Raw genomic sequence first — 22,715 nt, 5'->3', positions numbered from 1 at the left:
TGTAATTAATTTTGCAAATCAATAAAAAGAGTAAACTTTTTTTAAAAAAAATTTACCCTAGAAATGCGTTGCTTCACAAATAAGAGACCTGGAAGCCATCCATTGTCCATTGAAAGGGCTTTTCATTCCTCCCCCCCACTTTTCGTGTGGGATGGTTTGGGTGCGACCAGTGATTATTTGGGGAGGATGACTTTTGGTGGAGGCATCGCAATGCTTTGAGTTCATTTCCCCAGTGCCAAAAAATTAATAATTTAAATTAAAAAAAGACCCCTGGGGACGGGTGCGCTTAACTAACTTGGAGCTGTTCTACTCCCTTGGAGGGACTCGCCAGGGCAGGTGCACTGGAAGTGTGGGCGCAGGGGGCCACCTCCCTCCGGAACCCCGAACTACCTTTGCAACCTTGGACACTTCACTGGGGGAGGGCTCCCTGGCCCTCCCAAGGTTTAGGCGGAGGCCGGTTACCTGCCGTGACCTGTCTCCTCCCCCTTCCACAATACCACACCCACGGGGACTCCAGGCTCCCTGGAGAGGGACAGACAGAGGAGAGAGAGGGAGCGAGAGAAAGAGATAGAGAAAGGGAACAAAGGGGTCTTTGTTCCCCGGCTCCTAGGGGATAGGAGTCGTGCTTGCCAGGATCGGAAGCTCAAAGCTGCATCCCACCCGTCACCCCCAGATGGGGCGCGGTCCTCCAAGACCCTAGAGCCTGAGGTCAGGGCGCCGCGCCCCGGCCAGCGCGGACATCCGCGGTACCCACGGGCTCCGGAGCGGGGGAGGAGGGACCGCGGGCAGCTGGAGGAGGAGGAGGAAGAGGAGGAGGAAGAGCGGGAGGAGGAGGGAGCCTGCGGGGCGGGCTCAGAGCGCTCTTCGCGCGGGCTGCTCCTGCCACGACTCGAGGCAGGGGACTGGCTCGCTCTCTCCCCTCTGACCGGTTCTCACCCTCATCCACACGCCCCAGCCGCCCTCACGCGCCCCTTCTTCCCTCCCTGGCACTTTTCCTGTGCAACCATCCATCTATCCATCCATCCATCCTTCCGGGATAAACTTTGATGGGGAATTTGACTCCGTGCTGGAAAGATGCCGGTTATGAAAGGATTACTGGCGCCCCAGAACACCTTCCTGGACACCATCGCCACCCGCTTTGATGGAACACGTAAGTCGTCTTAACACTGGTCACCTTTGCTGGGATTTTCCCCAGAATGGTGTCTCTCTTGTACATTACTTTTGCGCCTCTCTCTCTCCCACCCTCCTCACTCTCTCTCTCTCTCTCTCTCTCTCTCTCTCTCTCTCTCTCTCTCTCTCCCTCTCCCTCTCCCTCTCCCTCTCTCTCTCCCTCCCCCCCCCCCAACACAATCAATGCCTTCTGCTCTTACCAGGGTGTCTTTTGTGCGAGGCAACAGCAAAATAAAAGAACTATAACAACAAAACACACTTGGGACTCGGGGTCACTTGACTTCCTCGGGGTTTATGTGGCCTGGGAAACACCCTGGAGGAAATCCCACGCGGGTCACTGTGGGAGGATGGGGGCTACACCCCCAAGGACCTGGCATGTGGGGCTGCTGTGGGCAGATGGAGATGCTGTCCACTTTATTTCTCCAGGTTAGAGTTTGGAGTACCCTTTACCTAGAGGGGTTTTCCTCTACACACCCACAATTTCCCACCGGAGTAAGAACTGTGGGCTAGAAATAGCAAGGCCAGGTGTGGGCTTTCCGCAGACTTCTAGGTGTTGCGACTTTCTCAGAATCTTCAGCGCTGCCTTTCGGCAGGTACAACATCCCCCTTGGTCTTGAAATTACCCTGCCGCCCTCGCAAGGACAGGTGACTCAGGAAGGCTGCTGGACATTAGAAGGGCTGCTTTGATTATAACAAAAAGTTTGAGCTTTTTTTCTTTTTTCTTTTGTTTCGAGGCTGGATAGCGTTGAATAGTTGGTTTGCGTAGGTTGGAGTGCGAAGACAAAATCTGTATATGTAGATGCAGTGTTTTGTGGCTTCCGGGATCCAGCGTTGCTCCCTTTCAGGACCACGGTCAGGTCCCCTCTCTTTGCAGGCGCCTCTCTGTTAGAGCTTGGGTGTTCCTTAAACCCCGAACCTAACAGAGGCCCTCAGTGGGTACCGGCAAGACATCGACCTTCTTCTCGTCCGCGGTAGCTTACCGCTGTGGGTGCTGTCTTCCTCTTTTCTGCCCCTGATGCAAGACACACTTTCTCACCTGTTCACGTGTCGCTTTTACCACCACCGTGTTTCTTGGAGCACACATGAGGTTTTACACCTAATTCCACATTCACTCAAATAAGTGTGAGAATATATACATACATACATACATATATATATATTTCTCACAGTGGGAAGCAAGTCTTGAGTTTTTATGGTTCTGGAAGAACCGGACAAGTTTTGGAAGTGAGAGAAATGAAGCACTTCTATGGATTTTTTTTTTTTTTTTTTGACAACCAGTCTTGTCATTAGTGTGGATATCTGGTCACTTCTTCCAGAGGGTTGTTTTTTAAAATATATCATTAGATTTATCACTCTATTCCATTTCATATTCAGATGGTGTGAGTAAAGTAACAAATTCTGTCAGATAACTGTGTTCTTTAGATAACAATAAGAAAAAAAATATTGTGGGAAAAGTTTGTCATTGCTACTGCCGCTAACACCACCACTGAGATGCCCCTCCATGACCGCTGCTGTCTTTGAACATGTGTGATTGTGGATGTCCAAGTGATGGGGTAGTCCCCTATGGACATTGCTCCTTGAAGTTGGGTATTTAAAACCAGGATGCTTTAAGTATTGATCCAGGATGCACCTCTGGAAAATGAGGTGATTAGAAAAAATAATGGCTTTTTTTTTTTTTTTTGGTTTTTCGAGGTAGGGTCTCACTCTGGTCCAGGCTGACCTGGAATTAACTCTGTCATCTCAGGGTGACCTTGAACTCATGGCAATCCTCCTACCTCTGCCTCCTGAGTGCTGGGATTAAAGGCTTGCGCCACCACGCCCGGCTCTTATAATGGCATTTTTTAATCCCATATAAAGTTGAATAGAGTGCACAGAGCACTGGGAATTAGTACAGACATACATTTTGATATCAGTGGCTAATGAAAGGCTTTAGCGTGATGGTATATCGGTCTATTCGTGACTCTGATGGTAAGCAGGAGTATACATGTGGAAAAATGGATGTGTTATGTCTGAGTCATTGTTCTTCTGTTGTAGCTATGCATTCATGTTAATAAATAGGTCTGACATGTTAAATATTTCTTTGAGCAGATAATCATATAACATTTAGCATTTTATTAAAAAAAAAAAAAAGAAGCTCAGGCTCTGTTAGAAACCAGGTCTGGCTTGTTCTCCATAGGGTCTGGGGAGTTTCTGGAGGAATCCAGGTTGAATGAAATCCAAAGTTGGTGATATGAATGACAAATTGATGAGTTACATAGTGCTTCACTTTGGCAAGAATGTTTATTTACAACATTTAGTGAATACCTCTCCTCCTAAGAAGTCCCATGCCATAAAAGTGTTGTATTTCTCATTTGCTTTATTTTTAATTGAAGAATAGCATGAATAATCTGAGACTTAATCATAATCTTGGTCACAAAATTTGCTAAATCCAGAAACATGGGCATAGTGTTTCTCCAACTACACATTTAGTTTCTCTTACTTATAACATGTGTTACTATTTACACAATTTTATTAAAAATTCTTACTATCCCAGACATTTTTTCTATGATCATTCTCTTTGATCTTTATATTTATTTGCAAGAGAGAGAGAGATCACGGCTGTGCCAGGGCCACTAGCCACTGCAAACAAACTCCAGATGCATGCACCACCTTCTACATGGAGCTCACATGGATACTGGGGAATTGAACCTTGGTAGTTAGGCTTTGCAGGCAAATGTCTTCACCACTAAGCCATCTCTCTAGCCCTTCTTTGATCTTTTTGTAGAAGTTATTTATTTTCTTTTGAAGTGAAACCATCCATAAGTTGTAAATTCTAAAACTACTAGCTATTCAAATAAAAACCATTCTGAAAATCAATATGGCTTTTACACTTAACATGCCATGAGTGAAAGTGGTATGTTTGTCTGATTCATTTGTGTTATATTTTATCATCATGTTTATGTCTTTTTTTCAACTTATTTTGAAAATAAAACCCCACAAAACCATTCTTTTATCCTAACCCACATATAAGAATTTTAGTGACCTTATTGATTTATTATTATAATAACAAAAATTACAAGAATTAAGAACATTATCTGAAAAAAAATCTGTGAAAAAACAAATGCCCACATTAAAGCCTATAATATGCCCTCAACTTTGTTGTGGTAACAGCATCTATCACAAAGCAACATCAAAAAAGTCAGCATGTTGTGTGCAAGCAGAGAGGGGGAAAGGATGGGCACACCTGGGTCTCCAGCTGCTGCAAATGAACTCCAGGTGCATGTGCCACTCCGTGCATCTGGCTTTACATGGGCACAGGGGAGAGAAACCTGGGTTCTTAGGCTTTACAGGCAAGTGCCTTAGCCACTGCGCCATCCCTTCATCCCCTGTATGACTTACTGATACTTCACCGATTTACATAATAGAAGAGTTTCCTTTCGATATTCATGTGCTGAACTCTTTGTCAAGATTGAAAATCAATTGTCGGTCAGTAACTGAATCTACTTTCTCAGAAAGTTAATGTAAAAGATGCATACCCCACTAGTGGGGAAACATATTTCAGTAAATTGCATTGACTAATTACATGTAACAACACATGCTTCTCACTTAAAGTGCTCTAATATACATACACTCACCCAATGCCACCATTATCTCCTCGATATAGTTCGCCTCATGTATTATTTTTATTAAATGTGCTTAGCACAATGCACATTTTCTAGATAGACTAATGCTTTAAGTACATACATATTAATCCAAACAAAAGTAAAATGATATAAGAGAACACATAATTACATATTTGGAAAAAGTGTATTTTTAGAACAAATATTTGTCAGAGTGTACCCTTTGAGAAAAACACTTTTTTTGGTAGGATATAAAACTTTTACAGAGAAGTGTCCATTTTCGAACATAATGGTCCATTAGCCTACATTTTGCTGCTTTATCTAAATTTGGCTAGAATACTTCTTCCCCTTTGGGGTTACTAAGACAAGATTTAAGTTTTAAAGGAAATTTGTAACCTAATGTCACTCTATCAAAGAGGTGCTATTTAAAATATTCAAAACCAAAATGGTTTGGTACTCAATATTTGCATATATATATATTTTTTGTTCACATATACTCTTCAAAGGGATCCAAGGAAACTTGGTAAAACTGAAATGCTTCTTTAAAACAAAGCAGAAAGAGATAGACAAAAAGGAGGTAGACAGAGAGAATAGGCACACCAGGGCCTCCAACCACAGCAAAAAACCACGACATGCATGTGCCACCTAGTGCATCTGACTTTATGTGGATACTGAGACATCAAATGTGGGTTGTTAGGCTTTGCAGGCAAGTGCCTTAACCACATTCTTTCTTTTCTCATCTTTATGCTTTCATCAAGGGCATAAAGGTCTTAATGTTCTGAGGCATATGAAGTAACATGAAGTACTCATGCTGGACCAAGGGGCAGAAAAAGGAGGGACAGCAGACAGCCCAGCTCTTCTGAAGAAAAAAAAAAAAAACTTTAAAAATATATTTGTATTTATTTATTTGCAAGCAGAAAGAGAGAGAGAAGTGAGACAGACAGAGAGAATGGGCATGCCAGAGCCTCCAGCCACTACAAATGAACTCCAGTTGCATGTGCCACTTGTGCGTCTGGCTTATGTAGGTTCTGGGGAGTTGAGCCAAGAGCCATTAGGCTTGCAGGTGAGTTCCCTAACTGCTGAGCAATCTCTCCAGCCCGGCCCATCCCCAGCTCTTCTTGAGTCTTCACTACGTGGTGTGGTTTGGAGAGTGCCATCAAAGACATTTAGCTAATAAAGAAACAACACTTCATTACATGTGGGCTTGTTTGAGGGTTGATAAAAGAGGTCTGTTTTGTTTTGTCTTTTACACATTAATGGTATAATCTTTTTTTATTCCTATCATGTATGTTTAGGAAATTAAGTTCCTATGTTACTTTCTATTTGTGCGTAATAATCACCACAAACTTGGAGGCTGGTCATTCCTCCTCTTCTGTAGCTCATGTTGTCCAAGAGTCAACCAGCTGGATGGATATCCTGCCGGGGGTCTCACAGGGTCACAAACACGTTGTCAGCTGGGCCTGCGCCTGAGGTTCTTTTCCAGCATCATACGGTGGTTGGCAGAGCAGCAGTTTTGTAACTGTGTGGTTTGGTTTTCCTTCTAGTTGTCAGCCTTTCTCAGCTGCTAGAAGCTGTCCTGGGATTTCTGCTCAATACCCGCAGGCTGCCTCAGAGCAGGAGAGCTTGCTTCTCTGAGACCAGTAGAAGGGTCTCTGGTAGAAATTTTACTTAGAAAGAATCAGAATAATCCCCCCACTAAAAAATATTTGCAAGCAGAGAGACAGAGAAAGGGAGAGAGAGAGAAAGAGAGAGAGAGAGAGAGAGAAATGGGCATACCCAGGGCCTCTACTGCAAATGAGCTCCAGATGCTTGCATCAGTTTGTGGATCTGGCTTTATGTGGGTACGAGGGAGTCAAACCTAGGTCTTCAGGCCTCACAGGCAAATGCCTTAACCGCTGAGCCATCTCTCCAGCCCTAGTGTTCCTTTTGATGAACTCAAGGACTACTCACTATGCATCTTGATTATATCCTTAATCTATGTCATATCCAACACGTTCATATATTTTCTCTGTATTCATTGGAAGAGACTACTTGGGGTGTAGATGCAGGAGTGGGCCATTCAGGACCGTGCTGGATTTCTTCCTACCATAGGTCCTCTCTCCTCGCCAGTGCCGTCCTTCTGAGCCTTACACCTGCTTTTCTAGGAATCAGTCTTTTAAGACCATACTGTAATCCATTACATAAGTACACTGTTGAAATTACATCTGAAATGTTTAGGAGATAAATAAAACTTACTGAAGGGTTTTCCCTCACATATGACAATGGCGTGTGTTAGTAAGCTGCTATCCATTTTTTAAAAAAATATATTTTAAATTTATTCATTAGAGAGAGAGAATGAGTGTACCAGGGCCTCCAGCCACTTCAAACAAATTCCAGATGCGTGCGCCACCTTGTGCATCTGGTTTATGTGGCACTGGGGAATCAAACCTGGGTCTTTAGGCTTCACAGCCAAGCACCTTAACCACTAAGCCATCTCTCCAGTCCTTGCTGTCCATGTTGCTATCCTCCAGATGCAATGTGGAAGGCAGGGTGGGAGTCTCAGAGTATTAATTTCAATCTCTTGATAGTATTATTCAACTTGGCCTTTAAGAAATGCTGCACTCTGTGTGCTCTGTTGGCCTAAGTACCCATACTTGGGCCTCTACTGGACGGGGAAGCAGTCTAAGAACGTGACATCCGCAAGGAATGGCGCCCAAAGTACGTCCTTGTAATTCAAGCTGACTGGGATATTTTATATTAAATAAGCCTTCTTTAAAAAATTTTTTTATAAAGGGCTATACTTTAATTAATTCCTTAATTTAATTTACTTGACAGAGAGAGGGGAGAGAGAGAGAATGGGTTTGCTAGGGCCTCTAGCCACTGCAAATGAACTCCAGAAGCAGGCATCACCTGTACTTCTGGCTTTATATGGGTGCTGGGGAATGGAACATGGGTCATTAGTCTTTTCTGGCAAGTGCCTTAATCATAGGGCCATCTCTCCAGCTCTATACTCATTCCTTCACACCCACCCCTGCTCCTGTTACCCTGGCGAGGGCTCCTCAGTGAGGTTATGGTATTCACTGTGGGGTCACGGCAGCCTCAGGGGAAGGGGAAGGCATGGGTCATGCCTCAGGGCATTCCTACCCACTCTGTTGCTCTTACCACCTTTCCACCCTCTCTTCTACAATGTTCCCTGAGCCACGGCAGGCCTGTTAGCAGTCTGATTGAGTGTTGAGTGTTTTCCGTAGCCTCTGGATTTCCGCTTTGATGGGTGCAGATAGGCCACAGTACTGCCCTTCTCAAACAAGCTTGCTTTGCTTTAGAGCCAGTGATGTGGACTGCTTTGCAACAGTGGGCTTCCCCCCTCTTTCTTATGTCTTTGTGTTTCAGATTCAAGAAAATGCCACACCATGTACTATTTTCTCAAAGTGGATAATGAAGATATGCACAAGTTAGTAAAATTTAGTTTGAAAAGGGATAACAGTAATGAAAGAGGCTTCTTTGGGGGAATATTTGTGAGGTCTTTTTCATACAATAAATAACTTTCTTTTTTTGAGGTAGGGTTTCACTTTAGCCCAGGCTGACCTGGAACTCACTCTGTAGTCTCAGGCTGGCCTCAAACTCACGGCAATCCTCCCACCTCTGCCTGCCAAATGCTGGGATTAAAGGCCTGCGCCACTACACCCTGCACGAAAAGTAGCTTCTGAATGGGAATGCTTCTCTTACATATTGTGGGGCCCAAACCAATGTCCTATTCACTTTGCCTGTTCTGCAGTACTTGTCATTAAAACTTAGAAAGGACTTCAGGGAAAATGTGTATCTTAGAGGATGTGAGGATGTCAAGACAGAGGGTGATGAATAATGGATCCAAGGGGAACCAGTTGTGGATAGTCTTTAAGTCTAGATTGCTTTGTCAGCATCCCCCTCTGGAGGTGACAGATCGAGGTCTCAGTAAGAAGAAACACCAAATTCTCAAACGTTTCATGTTTAAAGCTTTAAGAATAATGCAAAAGAAATGTCCAGTGTAGGATTTAAGGAGTTTCTTCTTACAGAATGTTCAAGCAATGATAGATAGGTAGGTAGATAGACAGATAGGTAGGTAGATAGATAAGATAGATAAGATAGTCAGACAGGCCGAAAAGAGAACAAGCACTAGGGTCTCTTGCCATTGCAAATGAACTCCAGATGCATGCACCACGTTGTGCATCTGGCTTAAAGTGGATCCTGGGCAATTAAACCCTGGCCATTCTGCTTTGCAAGCGAGTGCTTTCCCATGTGAGCTATCTCTCCAGCCCCTGACTGCATCTTCGAATCCCTTTCTACTTGGACAGGAATGCGGTAGTGCCTCTACATTCACGTCTGCTTTTCCTAAGGGGTTAACTTTCTCTCAGGAAAGGAGAACATTGATTTCTCACTGCATAGCTGCCTGCTGTACTGGTCTCTGGGTGGCTCGCCTCTGTGTCCTGCCATACAATTATGCCTGTGGTGAAGAAAACGGATTGGAGTGTGCTAGAATTCGGTCCCGGTGGTGCTGATGGGAGAAATGCCACAGTCCAGAGAACAGAATTACAACTGCGGCACAGGGCACGGAGTTCACGCTGGCGATGTATGCATGCTGATACCATCTAACTACGAAGTTTCTAATCCGTTTTGGTTTAGCAGAGCCAGCAAACAAAACAGATGAGACTTCACTTTTACCTGCGGCAAAATTCAGATTGAGTAACAGGAACAATAGGACAGCTTTCTCAGTCATTTCCACAGCCAAATATAGTCCTTGGTTGCTACATTCCCTGAAAGGCAGGCTTTACTTTCTTTTATAGCTGTTAATTCAGCTATCTAGCTTCCTTATGCCCTTCAAAAATCAAATATTGGGCTGGAGAGACGGCTCAGCAGCTAAAGGCACTTTCTTACAAAGTCTAATGGCCTGGGTTCAATTCCTACTACTCACGTAAAGGCAGATGCACGAAGGGGCGCATGTGTCAGGAGTTCATTTGCGGTGATACTTGTCTCTGGTTTGCCCATTCTCATTCTCTCTTTCTGTCTGTGCTTGCAAATAAATAAATAAAAATATTTTTAAAAAATCAGACATTGGGAAAAAGAATCTGATAGTGGGCCTCTGGATGGCTCAGTGGTAAAAGGAACTTAGTTGCAAAGCTTGCTGGTCTAGGTTCAATTCCCCAGTATTACATAAAGCCAGATGCACCAAGTGGCACATGTGTCTGGGATTTGTGTTCAGTGGCAAGAGACCCTGGGGTGGACATACTCACTTTATCTCTCTCAAATAAATAAATAAATAAATAAATAAATATTTTTCTAAAAAATCAGATATTCCCAAGTGAACTAACAATCTTTTGTTGTTCATCATTCTTATTTCGTCTCATCATTGGTGCTATAGACAGCTCCACGTTGCTGGGACAAACACAGTTTATGGGAGGAAGGGACTTTTTTTCAGCTGACAGACCCAAGGGAAGTTCCGTCTACGGCAGAAGAAGCTGCCTTCCAGTCACAAATCCAAGTAGAGAGAGACCACCAGTAACCAGCAAACACGGGAAGCAGGAAAAAAAAAACCAAAAACTTGCAACAAGCAGGATCCCCACCCTATAGAGCTCAGACTTCTCTGTATAACTTGCTAGATTCAGATTTGCTGCTCAGAACACACTTAGGGCTGGACCCCAGGACATACACCCAGTGACACCTCCTCCAGCCAGGTAGCCGGAGACCAAAGTGACAAGTTATAAGTAAACACCCAAGTCTGTGGGGGACATGCCTGCGTACAACCACATCTGGTGACACCATCCATCCCGCTCTTCAAGCTGGTCATTTGATTCAGCTTTCACTTCCCACCTATGTTGTTAAATTGGTTATTAAATCTTGAATTTTTTTCCTGAGGAAAATCCCTGGTTTCACACATCTCATATCATTCTCCATTGCTTTTGTTTTGGTTTGGGGCCAATTTTTGTTTTTCTTTAATATTTTATTTATTTATTTGAGAGCGAGAGATGCACATAGAGTAGAGAGAGAATGGGTGTTCTAGGACCTCCAGCCACTGCAAATGAACTCCAGATGCATGTGCCACCTTCTATATCTGGCTTATGTGGGTACTAGGGAATCAAACCTGAGTCCTTAGGCTTTGCAGGAAAGTGCCTTAACCACCAAACCATCTCTCCAGCCCATAGGGCCTCCTCTTCTTTTCTCTACAGTTGAAAACTTACTCAAACTAGACCCTGTCTGTCATACAGCATGTTACACTTTAAAGTCATCATTGGCTGCCTGCTAGCTCTTGGGTAATACCCAGAGTCCTCCATGGTATCTGACTTAAAATGAGGCCAGTGAGACTTTTCCAGTCACTGCTTCCAGAGCAGCAGACTGACCTAACCAATGTCAGGCTCTTGGTCTTATTTCAACTTGAAGTAAAAGACGCTTTTGTTACCTCGGGGACCTCTAAGGCTCTAGGGCTGTGAGGGTCCAAGTATAGTCACATGACCCCTCTGCTTTCCTATGGCCCCTCCCTCTAATTAGAGCTCCATGATGAAACCAGTGCTCAGCACTCAGCTGTGAAACGTGTGAAGCTCTGGCTAGGTGTTCATTTGTTTTTGCTCCCATCCCTCAGACCATCAGGAGGATCTTTGCTCTACAAATACTTGTTTAAGTTAAAGACCCTGAAGTCCACTGAAGGCCAGACTTTCACTTTAAACACTTTGATTTGTCTTCAGTCATACAAATCTTACTTCTACTTAGGGTTCTGTGACTAAATTTAGTTTTGAAACATTTTTTGTAGAATGGCATCCAGCCCCCTTCTTTTCAAAACATGTGAGAATATGAGTTATTTCATTTTCAAACCACTACATAGAGCAAATGTTAGCAGACTGGACAGTCAATGGCATCATTTCGTCTTTCCAGTCCTTTCCAAAAGGAATTAGATTTTAATGCTTTTAGTCATTTCTCATTCTCATGCTGTTTTTTCCCCCCTGCTAATGTACTATACTTTAGGGACTTATCTCTTAAATAGTGTTTTTAAATTGGTATTTAAGACTCATATTTGGAGCTACTAAATGCATTCACTGTACAAAGCAGTTTTGAGCATTAAAGAAAATCTACTGTCCAAGTTTTTAAATTAAAAAAGAGTTTTCTTTAGAATTTGCTGACGTTAGTACCTACTTGTGATTTTTTTCATTGTGAAGCTAATCTCTCTATGAAGGTACTCTAATTTTCCTAGCTATTATAATGTCATCATTTGGGGTTTTTATCTTGTTAAGGTATTAAAGATGAAATCTTTCTACCTATTTTCAGTTTACTTTTATAGGAAAAAAAACATATTGTTCTGTGTCTAGAGCTGTTGATGTCTCTTAGCAGGAGTCAGTTAGCTTTTCTCCGCAATGAATTGACAGGAAGAAATAAGTGTACTTCACTTTCCAACTCTCAAATGTAATTCAAAGCTAGATTTTATTTTCTTCCGGACTTTTTTTTCTGTTAGGTTCTTTAGACAGATGTCCTTATTTGATTTGTCAGTCTAAATGAGTTTCCTGTTTCAGTCATTGAACTATGAGAGAATCGAAATCAGAGCACTTATTAGTCTTACCATGTTTTATTTGATTTTCTAGAAAGAAGGACCCACACAAGAATTTCCGATGGTATGGAAATGTTAAGTACCTAGTTTGACAGGAAGCAGACTGCCCTTAAATGTGGTGGTCAGGTTACTCCTTCACTAAAGAGAACACTATAGAAGACAAAATTTGGGACCAGAAAGGTGGCATAGCACTTAAGATGCTTGCCTGTGAAGCCTGAGGACCTGGGTTTAATTCTCTGGTACTCACATAAGTCAGACACACAAAGTGATGCATGCTTCTGGAGTTCATTTGCAGTGGCTGGAGGCACAAATTGAGCATGATTTTAACTTTACCATCTAGATAACTATTCCCTTCCTTCTTTTCTTCCTTCCCTCCCTCCTTCCCTCTCTTCTTTTCTTTCTCAAAATATTTCATGCATTATTTATTTATTTGAGAGAGCAAACTAGGAAGATAGAGTGAGAGAGAAAAAATGGGCACACCAAAGCCTCTATCCACTAAAAATGAACTCCAGATACATGTGCAACCTATACATCTGGCATTGCATGGGTACTGGGGAATCAAACTTAGGTAATTAGGCTATGCAGGCAAGTGCCTTAACCACTGAGCTTTCTCTCCAACCACTTTCTTTTTTGAGGTAGGGTCACACTCAAGCCAAGGCTGATCTGGTATTGACTCTGTAACAGAAGGCTAGAGTGAGGGTGTTGATGAAAGAGCTGTTGTGTTGTAATGATTTGCTCTGACAAAGCCTTGGTGGGGTTACATAGCATTAATCTGAAAAAAAAAAAAAAATCCCTGCTCCACTCACCTAACCAATAAATGCCAAGGATTCTTTATCTATATCACAGAACTTGTCATGATTCCCAAATTTTTCTCTTCCATATAAAATTTGATTTCTTGGAACATATTAACAGGTGGTTAATATTTACATAGAATTTCAGTCTTACTATAGATGAACATTGCTTACTTTGGAGAGTTATTTGTATTTTCCTTTTTAAATACAGTATTAGTTCATTTGCAGTCTCATAACAATCAAATTTTGAATGTCGTTGAGTTCTTTACATATAAAAAACAACAAATGTTGGACACTGTCAGGCACAGGCTGGAGCCTTCAGCAAAGAGAGGGTACAAGATTATAGCCTATGTAAATAAAAAAAAAAATTACATGGGATGGAGAGATAGCTTAGCAGTTAAGGCATTTGCCTGCAAAGCCAAAGGATCCTGGTTCGATTCCCTAGGATCCATGAAAGCCAGATGCACAAGGTGGCACATGCATCTGGAGTTCATTTACAGTGGTTGAAGGTCCAGGTGTGTCCATTTTCTCTCTATCTATCTGCCTCTTTCTCTCTCTCAAGTAAAATAGATAAATATTTAAAAATTATATTTATAAATAAAAAAAATGCTTTCTTGGTCATGTAAATTACTCCCCATCCCAACTTTGGTTTGTCCTTTGACTTTTCTATAAATTAATTAATCAAGTTTCCTGTAATGAATCCTAGGGGTTTTTAAAAAAATTTTTTTTGTTTATTTTTAGTTATTTATTTGAGAGTGAAAGAGAGAGAAAGAGGCAGAGAGCGAAATAGAGAGAATGGGCGCACAAGGGCCTCCAGCCACTGCAAACGAATTCCAGACACGTGCACCCACTTGTGCATCTGGCTAATGTGGGTCTTGGGGAATTGAGCCTCGAACCAGGGTCCTTAGGCATCATAGGCAAGCACTTAACTGCTAAGCCATCTCTCCATCCCAAATCTTAGGTTTTTGTATCACACCTAGGCATTTTCTATCCAGAAATTACCTTAAAAATATATTCTTTTAGAAACATTCTGTCATCTTTTCATTTGGTAGATAAATTTTTCTTCTCCAATAATAAAATCTATAATCTGACTCACTCCAGTTTGAGATTAGGATAACAATAGATTATTTCCAGATTCCTGTCCACCTTTCATAACAATTCAATAATTCACTTTACCTTTCCTATATGATGACTTGAATGTCTAGTTTAATTTTTTCTATCCTATTATATAACACCATCTTTTCTTACATATTAATATCATAATATTTATTTAACAAGCTTTACATTATACATTAAATTTTTTATGCCTCTATTTTCCCAGACGTTTGCATGGGTAATCATGTTTCTTTGGAAGTTGACAAGAATTTAAATACCAGATTATCTTTTTGGAAAAAGAAAATGACAGTGGTATGTTCCATGGGCTTTCCTTAAGGAAAAATGAGACACGTGTAATGTTGAAAATCCATTCCCAAGTACTTGCTGGACACTGGGTATTTCTGTTGTCTTTGGAGAGTTTCAATAAAACCTACACATTTCTTGTTTATTTTATTCCTAGAAAATTTAATTTTGTAATAGCTATGTAAAGCAGATTGGTTTTTTGCCATCCCCTTCTAATTCAGTCATGTTTGTTTCTGGAAGGCTGTTGTTTCCTATACATAATAATAATAATAATAATTATTATTATTTTTAGTCTGGCAGATTACTTGTATTCTATTTTTCAGGGGGAGGGTGACAATTTTTCAGCTTATTTTCTATGGCTTCAGTTAAAAAAAAAATATCATATGTGCCTCAAAGAACAAAAATGTTGTATTCATGGTTTTCATTTTGTAACTTTAGTTGCCCCTCCCTTATTTTGCTTATTAACACAGTGTATTGCTGTTTCAAAACAAATGTTAAATAATGACAGTCATAAAAGAAGCCCTTTTTGTTCTTAAATTTAATTAAAATTATTTTATTGTTTTTCTAATAAAAATTTTCTGAGTTTTCTTTGAGAGATATATTTTGCTATATACTTATACTTTGAAAGTATATAACAAAACAATAGTTTTGCTATATGTAGAGGTAATATTAATAAAATCACATTGCTTGTGGTATTTTTGTCTGGCTTCTTTCACTGAGATACATGATTTCACAATCTATTCCTTTATTTTTGAAGGGATCAAAAGTTTCTTTTTATTCTTTTTATTTTTTAAAATGTCATTCAATTTTTATTCCAAGTTTGCAGATGTAGGTAGAAAATGATGAAGCAACAATAGTTAATTTGTTATTTCATAAGTAGAAGTTAGCAAATATTAACACTATTTTTATAGTGGAAATGCTTTAGTTTTTGCCTTTAATTCAAGGAATTAATGCAGAAGGTAAATTATATGTTGCTGGGAATGTCATTGTAAATTCAGTTTTAAGAGGGCTTTGAAAATACTTACTAATTTTGTAGTTACAAGACACATGTAAATTTTGGTGGATCATGGTTTCATGGTCGAGATAATGTTACCAAGTTACAAAAGCCTACGGGGAGTAGAAATGTTCTTGGACTTGGTGTGTTGTACACATAATTCAGTGTTGTTTCCAAAAATGATAATTGTTCGATCAATCATTATAGAAGCTGCAGTGTTTAAGTTTGTTACCAAATACCTTCTACATAAGAACAGTCATGGTAATTGTACTTCATGACTTACTGTGTTCAATACAGAAACATATTTCTCATGCCTTAATAGTTGCTCTTTTTACAGCCTGATATCAATAAAAGTCAGGCATGTCTGAGCCTTTGACTATGTTATATACAACTTCAGTGTCAAGGTTATTAGTCTTTTCCAAATAAGCCTTTTATTCTTTTCTTTTGGTTTTCTTTGAAACATCATTCAAAATATTTAATCTAATTCTATAATGCGAGGCTGGAGCCATGACACAGTTGGAAAAGGACTTGTCAAGCGAGCATGAAGACCTGAGTTCAGATCCTCCCAGCCCAGTATCCATGCATATGTCTATTGGACATGATAGTGCTCATCTGTAATCCCAGGGCTGAGGAGACACAAGCAGGGAGACCTAAAACAAGCTGGCTAGCTGAATTAGCTCTGCATTCAAGTGAGAGACCATGTTTAAATAAAATTTGGTGGGCAGGATTCTCAAAATGATAGCCTTGAAACATGTGAGTGAATTGTATTTATTTGAAACAAAAGTTAACCACTGGAAGGTGGTGAGTCAGTAGATAAACACCAAAGAAAATTAAACAATAAGAGTTTAAGTGATGCATTACATTTACTTTTAATAATCCTTTGCTTTTCTTTGACTTAGTTCAACTTGGGAGAATATTTTGATAAAATTTCCATTTTTAAAAAAGTTCTATTTTTAAGTGAATAAATTGTGTTGATTACTAATTTGCAGCTTGTAAGTTTAGCATGGTGTTACAGATACTTTTTTTTTTTAAGTTATTTTTTTTTTCAAGGTAGGGTCCCAGGCTGACCTGGAATTCACTATGTAATCTCAGGATGGCCTTGAACTCAAAGCAATCCTCCTACTTCTGCCTCCCAAATGCTGGGATTAAAGGCATGTTTTTTTTTTTAATATTTTTTTTTTGTGATAAATATACCTAGCATAAAATATTTTTAAGGCAGTTACTCTGACTGGGTTAAAAATAAGAGATCCTATGAAGGTTTTAGATAGAAATATTTATGTGTTCTAATACCTTTTAATACAATTGTTAATATTCTCAACATAGCAAAATTCAGGGGAGACAAGGTGGAATTGTGAGTACCCTCTGTTTGGCAAAGTTTGTACGTTCTTTCTTTTATTTTAGCAACTAGAGAAAGGTTTCTTATTTGTTTCTTTTAATATTTTATTTTTATTTATTAATTTGAGAGAGAGACATACATAAGTAGGTAAGTAGAGAGAGAGAGAATGGGTGCGTCAGGGCATCTAGCCACTGAAAACGAACTCCAGATGCATGTACCTCTTGTGCAGCTGGCTTACGTGGGTCCTGGGGAAATCAAATCAAGGTCCTTTGGCTTTGGAGGCAAATGCCTTAAGCGCTAAGCTATCTCTCCAGCCCTGTTTTGTCTTTTTTGTCTCACTCTAGCTCAGGCTGACCTGGAACTCACTCTGTAGCCCCAGGTTAGCCTCGAACTCACTATGTTGAATTTCATGGCCATTTGAACTAAGCTTGACTTACGAACTCACATAGGTTTCCCAAAATTGGACTTTTTAATATAATACACTTTTCATATTATTTTTCTGAGGAAGATTGATTGGTTTGGAAAAATTTATCCCAGTTTCAGTTTTTGACAAAAGTATTAAAGTAATGATTCGACGGGTATATAACCCTAGGTGCCAGCTCTTTGATTCTATTCACAGGAACCTTGAAATGAAAACGACTTTGCTCTCTGTGGCCCCTGATTGTTCACAGAGCTTTTTGTTCTCACTTGGGAGACAAGGGAGCAGAAGATTCCAAAAAGTCAGTTTTTTTTTTTTTTTAATTGCAAAAATGATGGTCTTCCTTCAACTTTCATTTGCTTTTACTTTGAAATAACTGACATTTGGTGAACAGCCCCAAACCCAATATTTGATAGTTTCATTTTCATTGATTCATTTAATCTCTATACCACTCTCTGTTACATTTTTTCCTTTTCTAATTTACAGATCTGGAAATTGAAGCTCAGAAAGGTTGAATAAATTGTTAGAGTCCCAGATTCCTAAGTATTGAGGCTGGAATTTATGCAGATGCCTTTAACAATAGCAAAGCAAGAAAAAGAAAAACAATGAATCTAGATGGTAAGGCATTAAATTTATGCTTAACATCTTGATAGCCATGCTTGACATCACCAGGGAACATTTATAAACTATTTTTATGTTTTGAAAGAAAACACTATTGGGGAAACTGACTCCTGAAAGTTGCAACGTTCAGTACACATTATTTAGTGAACTATCCAAGAATTGACCCAGCCTCCTGAGTGTTACAATTACAGGTGTGGACCACCATGCTGGACTTCTCTCTGATTCGTGATGATTGAGGGGTTTTGGTTCATTATTAATTATATAGTCCCTAAATATTTAGTGTCTCAGACATGAGAAAGATATTAATTACATAAAAGTATTTAAATGGGTCACTGAAAATTACCATTTTAACAAGAAAAATTAGAGTAAATGCTAACCTTTAAAAAATTTTTTTGTTTATTTTTATTTATTTATTTGAGACCAACAGACAGGCAGAGAGAAAGAGACATAGAGAGAGAGAATGGCCGACGGCTCAGCAGTAAAGGCTCGGCCGTGTTAGCCACTGCAAACAAACTCCAAGTGTACACACCACCTTGTAACTCTGGCTTACATGGGTCCTCGGGAATCAAGCCTCGAACCTGGGCCCTTAGGCTTCACAGGCAAGCACTTAACTGCTAAGCCATCTCTCCAGCCCTGAACTTTTTTTTTTTTTTTTTTTTTTTTTTTATAATTTTGGTTCTCTTTACCTGAGGGCATATTACCGCCTAGTGTGGGGACTCTTGCAAGCGTTGTCACAAGCCCAGATGCTTGATAGTGTTAGAGCGCAGTCATAGTGACATGAGACTACCGTCATACTAACTTGAATTTTAAAACTGCTTGTGGCACATTTTCATTGCTTCGTGTTTAAGGGGGAATGGGATCCAGGAAGTTAGAATTGTAAAGGGATATGAGAAAACTTGTGACATTGATGGATAGGGTCACTCGCTGGGTGATGTTCATGGTTTGGGTGTTTATCTGTAGAAATGATTATTTTTATAGTCTTCACTACCTGAAGTTTATCATATGCGAATTACACTACAGCAAAACTTTTGGGGTTGATCAAAAGAAGGGTGTTGGGCGGGAGAGATGGTTTAGCGTTTATAGTACACAGCTTCAGGTCGCTGAGATGAACTTCTGGACCAGACCCAGTGTTGAAGGATGGGAGTTATTGAAGTTTATAGATCCAGGGGATGTTCCATAATGGCAGAAGAAGCTAACCTACTTTCACAGTCCAAGCAGAGAGAGAGAGAATCCCCAAGCCAAATCCCACAGTACACTTCAGGAGCTCCATACACTCTGAGTTTCTTTAGATTGGAATTTGAAATCCATCACCACACCTTAGGGCTGGATCCTAAGATCCTAAGATCCAGCCCAGTGCCACCTCCTCCAGCCAGGTGGCTGCAGACCTAAGTTAGAAACTGTAATAAAACACTGAATATATTGGAGGCCATCTATTCAGACTATCACAGCAGTTAAGGTGCTTGCCAGCAAAGCCAAAGGACCCAAGTTTGATACCCTAGTGACCACATAAAACCAGATGTACAAAGTGGTGCACACATCTGGAGTTTGCTTTCAGTGGCTAGTGGCCCTGGTACACCCATTCTCTCTCTCTCTCTCTCTCTCTCTTATAAATTAAAAAAAGCGGGGGTGGAGAGGTTAGTGGTTAATGTGCTTGCCTGCAAAGCCAAAGGACCTTGGTTCGATTCCCCAGGACCCATGTAAGCCAGATGCCCAAGGAGCCACATGTATCTAGAGTTCATTTGCAGTGGCTGGAGGCCTTGGTCCACCCATTCTCTCTCTGCCTCTTTCTCTCTCTCAAATAAATAAAAATAAAGTTTAAAGAAAATTTTAAAAGAAGGGGAGTATTAATCCATATGAATTTGCTGCATTCAGTCTGGTTATTAGATTTTTTAATATTTTTATCTTTATTTATTATTTGCATGTGTCTGGGGGGGGGGCACACCAAAGCCCCTTGCCACTTCAAGGAAATGCCAGATGCTCGTGCCATTTTTTTTTGTGTGTGTGTCTGGCTTAACCTGGGTAGCTTGGAAACTAAACCTGGCCTATTGAGCCCAAGCCAATGAACCAGGGGCCAGCAGGCTTTATAAACCTGTCCCTTTAAGTGTTAAACCATCTTCTCAACCCTGTTAGCTTGTTTTGAGATAAGGTCTTCCTATAGGGCCCTGCCAGGCCTGGGACTCACTGTGTATACTGGGATTCCTTAAAGTTGGAGCCATCCCTCTACCTTAGCCTCCCGAGTGCTGGGATTCGAGGTATGGACCACCACGCTGGGCTTCTCTCTACTTCCTAATGAGTGAGGATTTTTGGATTACTATTAGTTATGTAGATCCAAATTATTTAGTGTCTGAGACTTTGACAAACAGATCAATTCAATAAAAGTATTTAAATGAGTCACTCCAAATTACCATTTTAGGGCTGGAGAGATGGCTCAGCAGTTAAGGCGCTTGCCTGCAATTGCCTAATGACCCAGTTTGGATTTCCCAGTACTCATGTATAAAGCCAGATGCACAAGGTGGTGCATGCATCTTGAAGTGGCTAGAGGCCCTGGCACACCCATATTCTCTCTCTCTCTCTCTCTCTCTCCCTCTTTCTCTCTCTCCCCTTGCAAATCAATAAATACAAATTTTTTTTAATCATCATTTTAACAACAAAGTCAGAACAAAGTAAATGCTAACCCTTTTGTGGTCTGTGAGACAGACTTGCTCGCTGTATTGGTAGTGGTAGCTGCGCGTTCCTGGCTCCTGGGTTAGCTGGGGATGAACAGAACCAGTTTGGTCCAGCAGGGTCACTGTGATTCTTGACTGGGTGTGCACCTGCCCCATGCACACTATTTGTAAGCCAGCTCTGTGTGGGTGGGGCTGGAGAACCCAGCTGGGACTTGCCTCTTCCTGTTGTCTCTCCTCTTCTGCTGGCCCAGGCATGATGCTGAGGTAAGGGCAGAGGAAGAAGAAAGCATGCAGCAGACATGACTTTGAAGGCTTTGCTTGTGACATGTGGTGTTAATATCTTATTGTTGGTCAAGCTATGTCACATGGACAAGTTTGGCTATGAGAATGGTGTGGCTTTAAATTAAATATATATATATATATATATATATATATATATATATATGATTTATTTTCAAGCAGAGAGAGAAGTGGAGAGGAGAGACAAAGAGAAGGGGTGCACCAGAGCCTCCAGCTGCTGAAAAAGAATTCCAGATGCATGTGCCACTTTGTGCATCTGGTTTTATGTGGGTACTGGGGTTTCGAACTCAGGTCGTTAGGCTCTGCAGGCAAGTGCCTTAACTGCTGAGCCATCTCACCAGCCCTTGCACTTCTTTTCTGGTGACTGTGTGCTGAAACTTATGTCAGAGGAGAGCTGATGTCAATACAACATCTAGCTTATTTGTCATTTTATTATTATGTTTTTGGAAAAAAAATAGCATGCTTCAAAATTAAAGTTCTTAAAACATATTGACCATATTGATTTTCTTTGTAAAATGGCACTTTACAGTCCCCAAGTGACTATTTTATTTCATCACATGAAGTTATAGTAAAAATGAATGCTATAGACTAGACCACTTACAATGTTGCTAGTGAGATACATGCTGCAAAAAAGTTCTTAATATTTCTTCTTCAAAAACTTTTAATTGATAACATCCATAAGTAAAGACAATAAACCATGATAATTTCCTCCTACCAGTGCTATTTTCCCCCTCCCAAATTTGCCTTCCACTACATGCCTTCTTTCCAATTAATTTCTCTTATATTTTGATGTCATTGTCTTTCATGCTTTTATACAGGTCTTGTTTATGTAGCGTCAGCCACTGTGTGTCATGAATATCAAAGCCACTTTGTGTCTGGACTCCTCTTCCCTCTTCCTTTGATACTTACATTCTTTCCACCACCTCTTCTGCAGTGCTCCCTGAGCCTTAGAGGGTGTGCCAGGGATGGATCACTTAGTGCTGAACACTCCACTGTCACTTCTCGGCATCATGGTGAGTTTTGAGGAGAGCGGAACATACGAAATTACACACTTTTACATTTTGCTCTGAGTCACTTCTGCAAGAATGTAAGCTCACAGGAGTTCATGGCCTCTTTCATCCCGCTGCCATCATCTGCGTGATTGCACGTGCAGCTCCTAACACGTGCTCAAATCTGGAATAAACCTGCAAGCTACAAATAAAGAAACAGTTGCCCAGCTCCTTTGAAGCTTACATGAACATGCAGGCTGTGGTGGTTTGAATATAAATGGACCCATAGCATCAGGTATTTTAGATTAAGCTTCCTACTTAGTCTTCAACAAGCAGAGCTCAGCTGGAGGAGGTGTGTCCCCAGGAGTGGATCTTGAGCCCAGCCCTGGGTGTGTGTTCAGAGTCACCCTGTTCTTGCCGCTGCTGGCTGATGTCTCTCTGCTGCGGACATGTGATGAAATGAACCAGCTTCCTCTGCCATGATGATGCTTCCCCTGGAATCTGTCAGCCTGAAAGGAGCCCTTTCCTCCCATCAGCTGCTTCTTACCTGAGTGCTATCCAATAATGAGGCACACCAGAAAGGTTTAGGATCATACGTAAAACGGTAATTTCTTTGTCAAATCAAGGACGGTGATGGTTTGCTGTCATGAAGTCTGTACTGAAGAGAAAGAGATATTTTTTTCTCAAGTAAATAAATAAAATTTAGTTACTGAGCAGTAGAATAACAGAGAGAATTGGGGCCAACTGATCTCATTACCAGGCCTGTAGTTATTTATTTATTTATTTTTTTACTTTTTTTTTTGACAACTTCCATACTTACAGACAAAAAACCATGATATTTCCCTCCCCTCCCTCATCTCCCCCTTCAGGCCTATAGTTTGTTTGTT

The 22,715-nt window shown here is 40.7% G+C and overlaps 1 protein-coding gene across 1 annotated transcript in view; it reads left to right on the top strand.

The window, feature by feature from the left end:
• Window positions 1-809: 809 nt before the first annotated feature.
• Kcnh8 (potassium voltage-gated channel subfamily H member 8) overlaps window positions 810-22,715 on the top strand; it is a 432,454-nt gene continuing 410,548 nt past the window's right edge. Inside the window, exon 1 of the mRNA XM_045135950.1 lies at window positions 810-1,150. Within this exon, the coding sequence (XP_044991885.1) occupies window positions 1,075-1,150 (76 nt within the window). The 5' untranslated portion in view covers window positions 810-1,074. The remainder of the gene's footprint in view (window positions 1,151-22,715) is intronic.

The sequence above is a fragment of the Jaculus jaculus genome, chromosome 16 (genome assembly GCF_020740685.1).
Source record: "Jaculus jaculus isolate mJacJac1 chromosome 16, mJacJac1.mat.Y.cur, whole genome shotgun sequence".
Lineage (NCBI taxonomy): Eukaryota > Metazoa > Chordata > Mammalia > Rodentia > Dipodidae > Jaculus > Jaculus jaculus.
The sequence above is the reverse complement of the archived record's forward strand: the minus strand, read 5'-3'. Positions and strand labels throughout refer to the sequence as shown.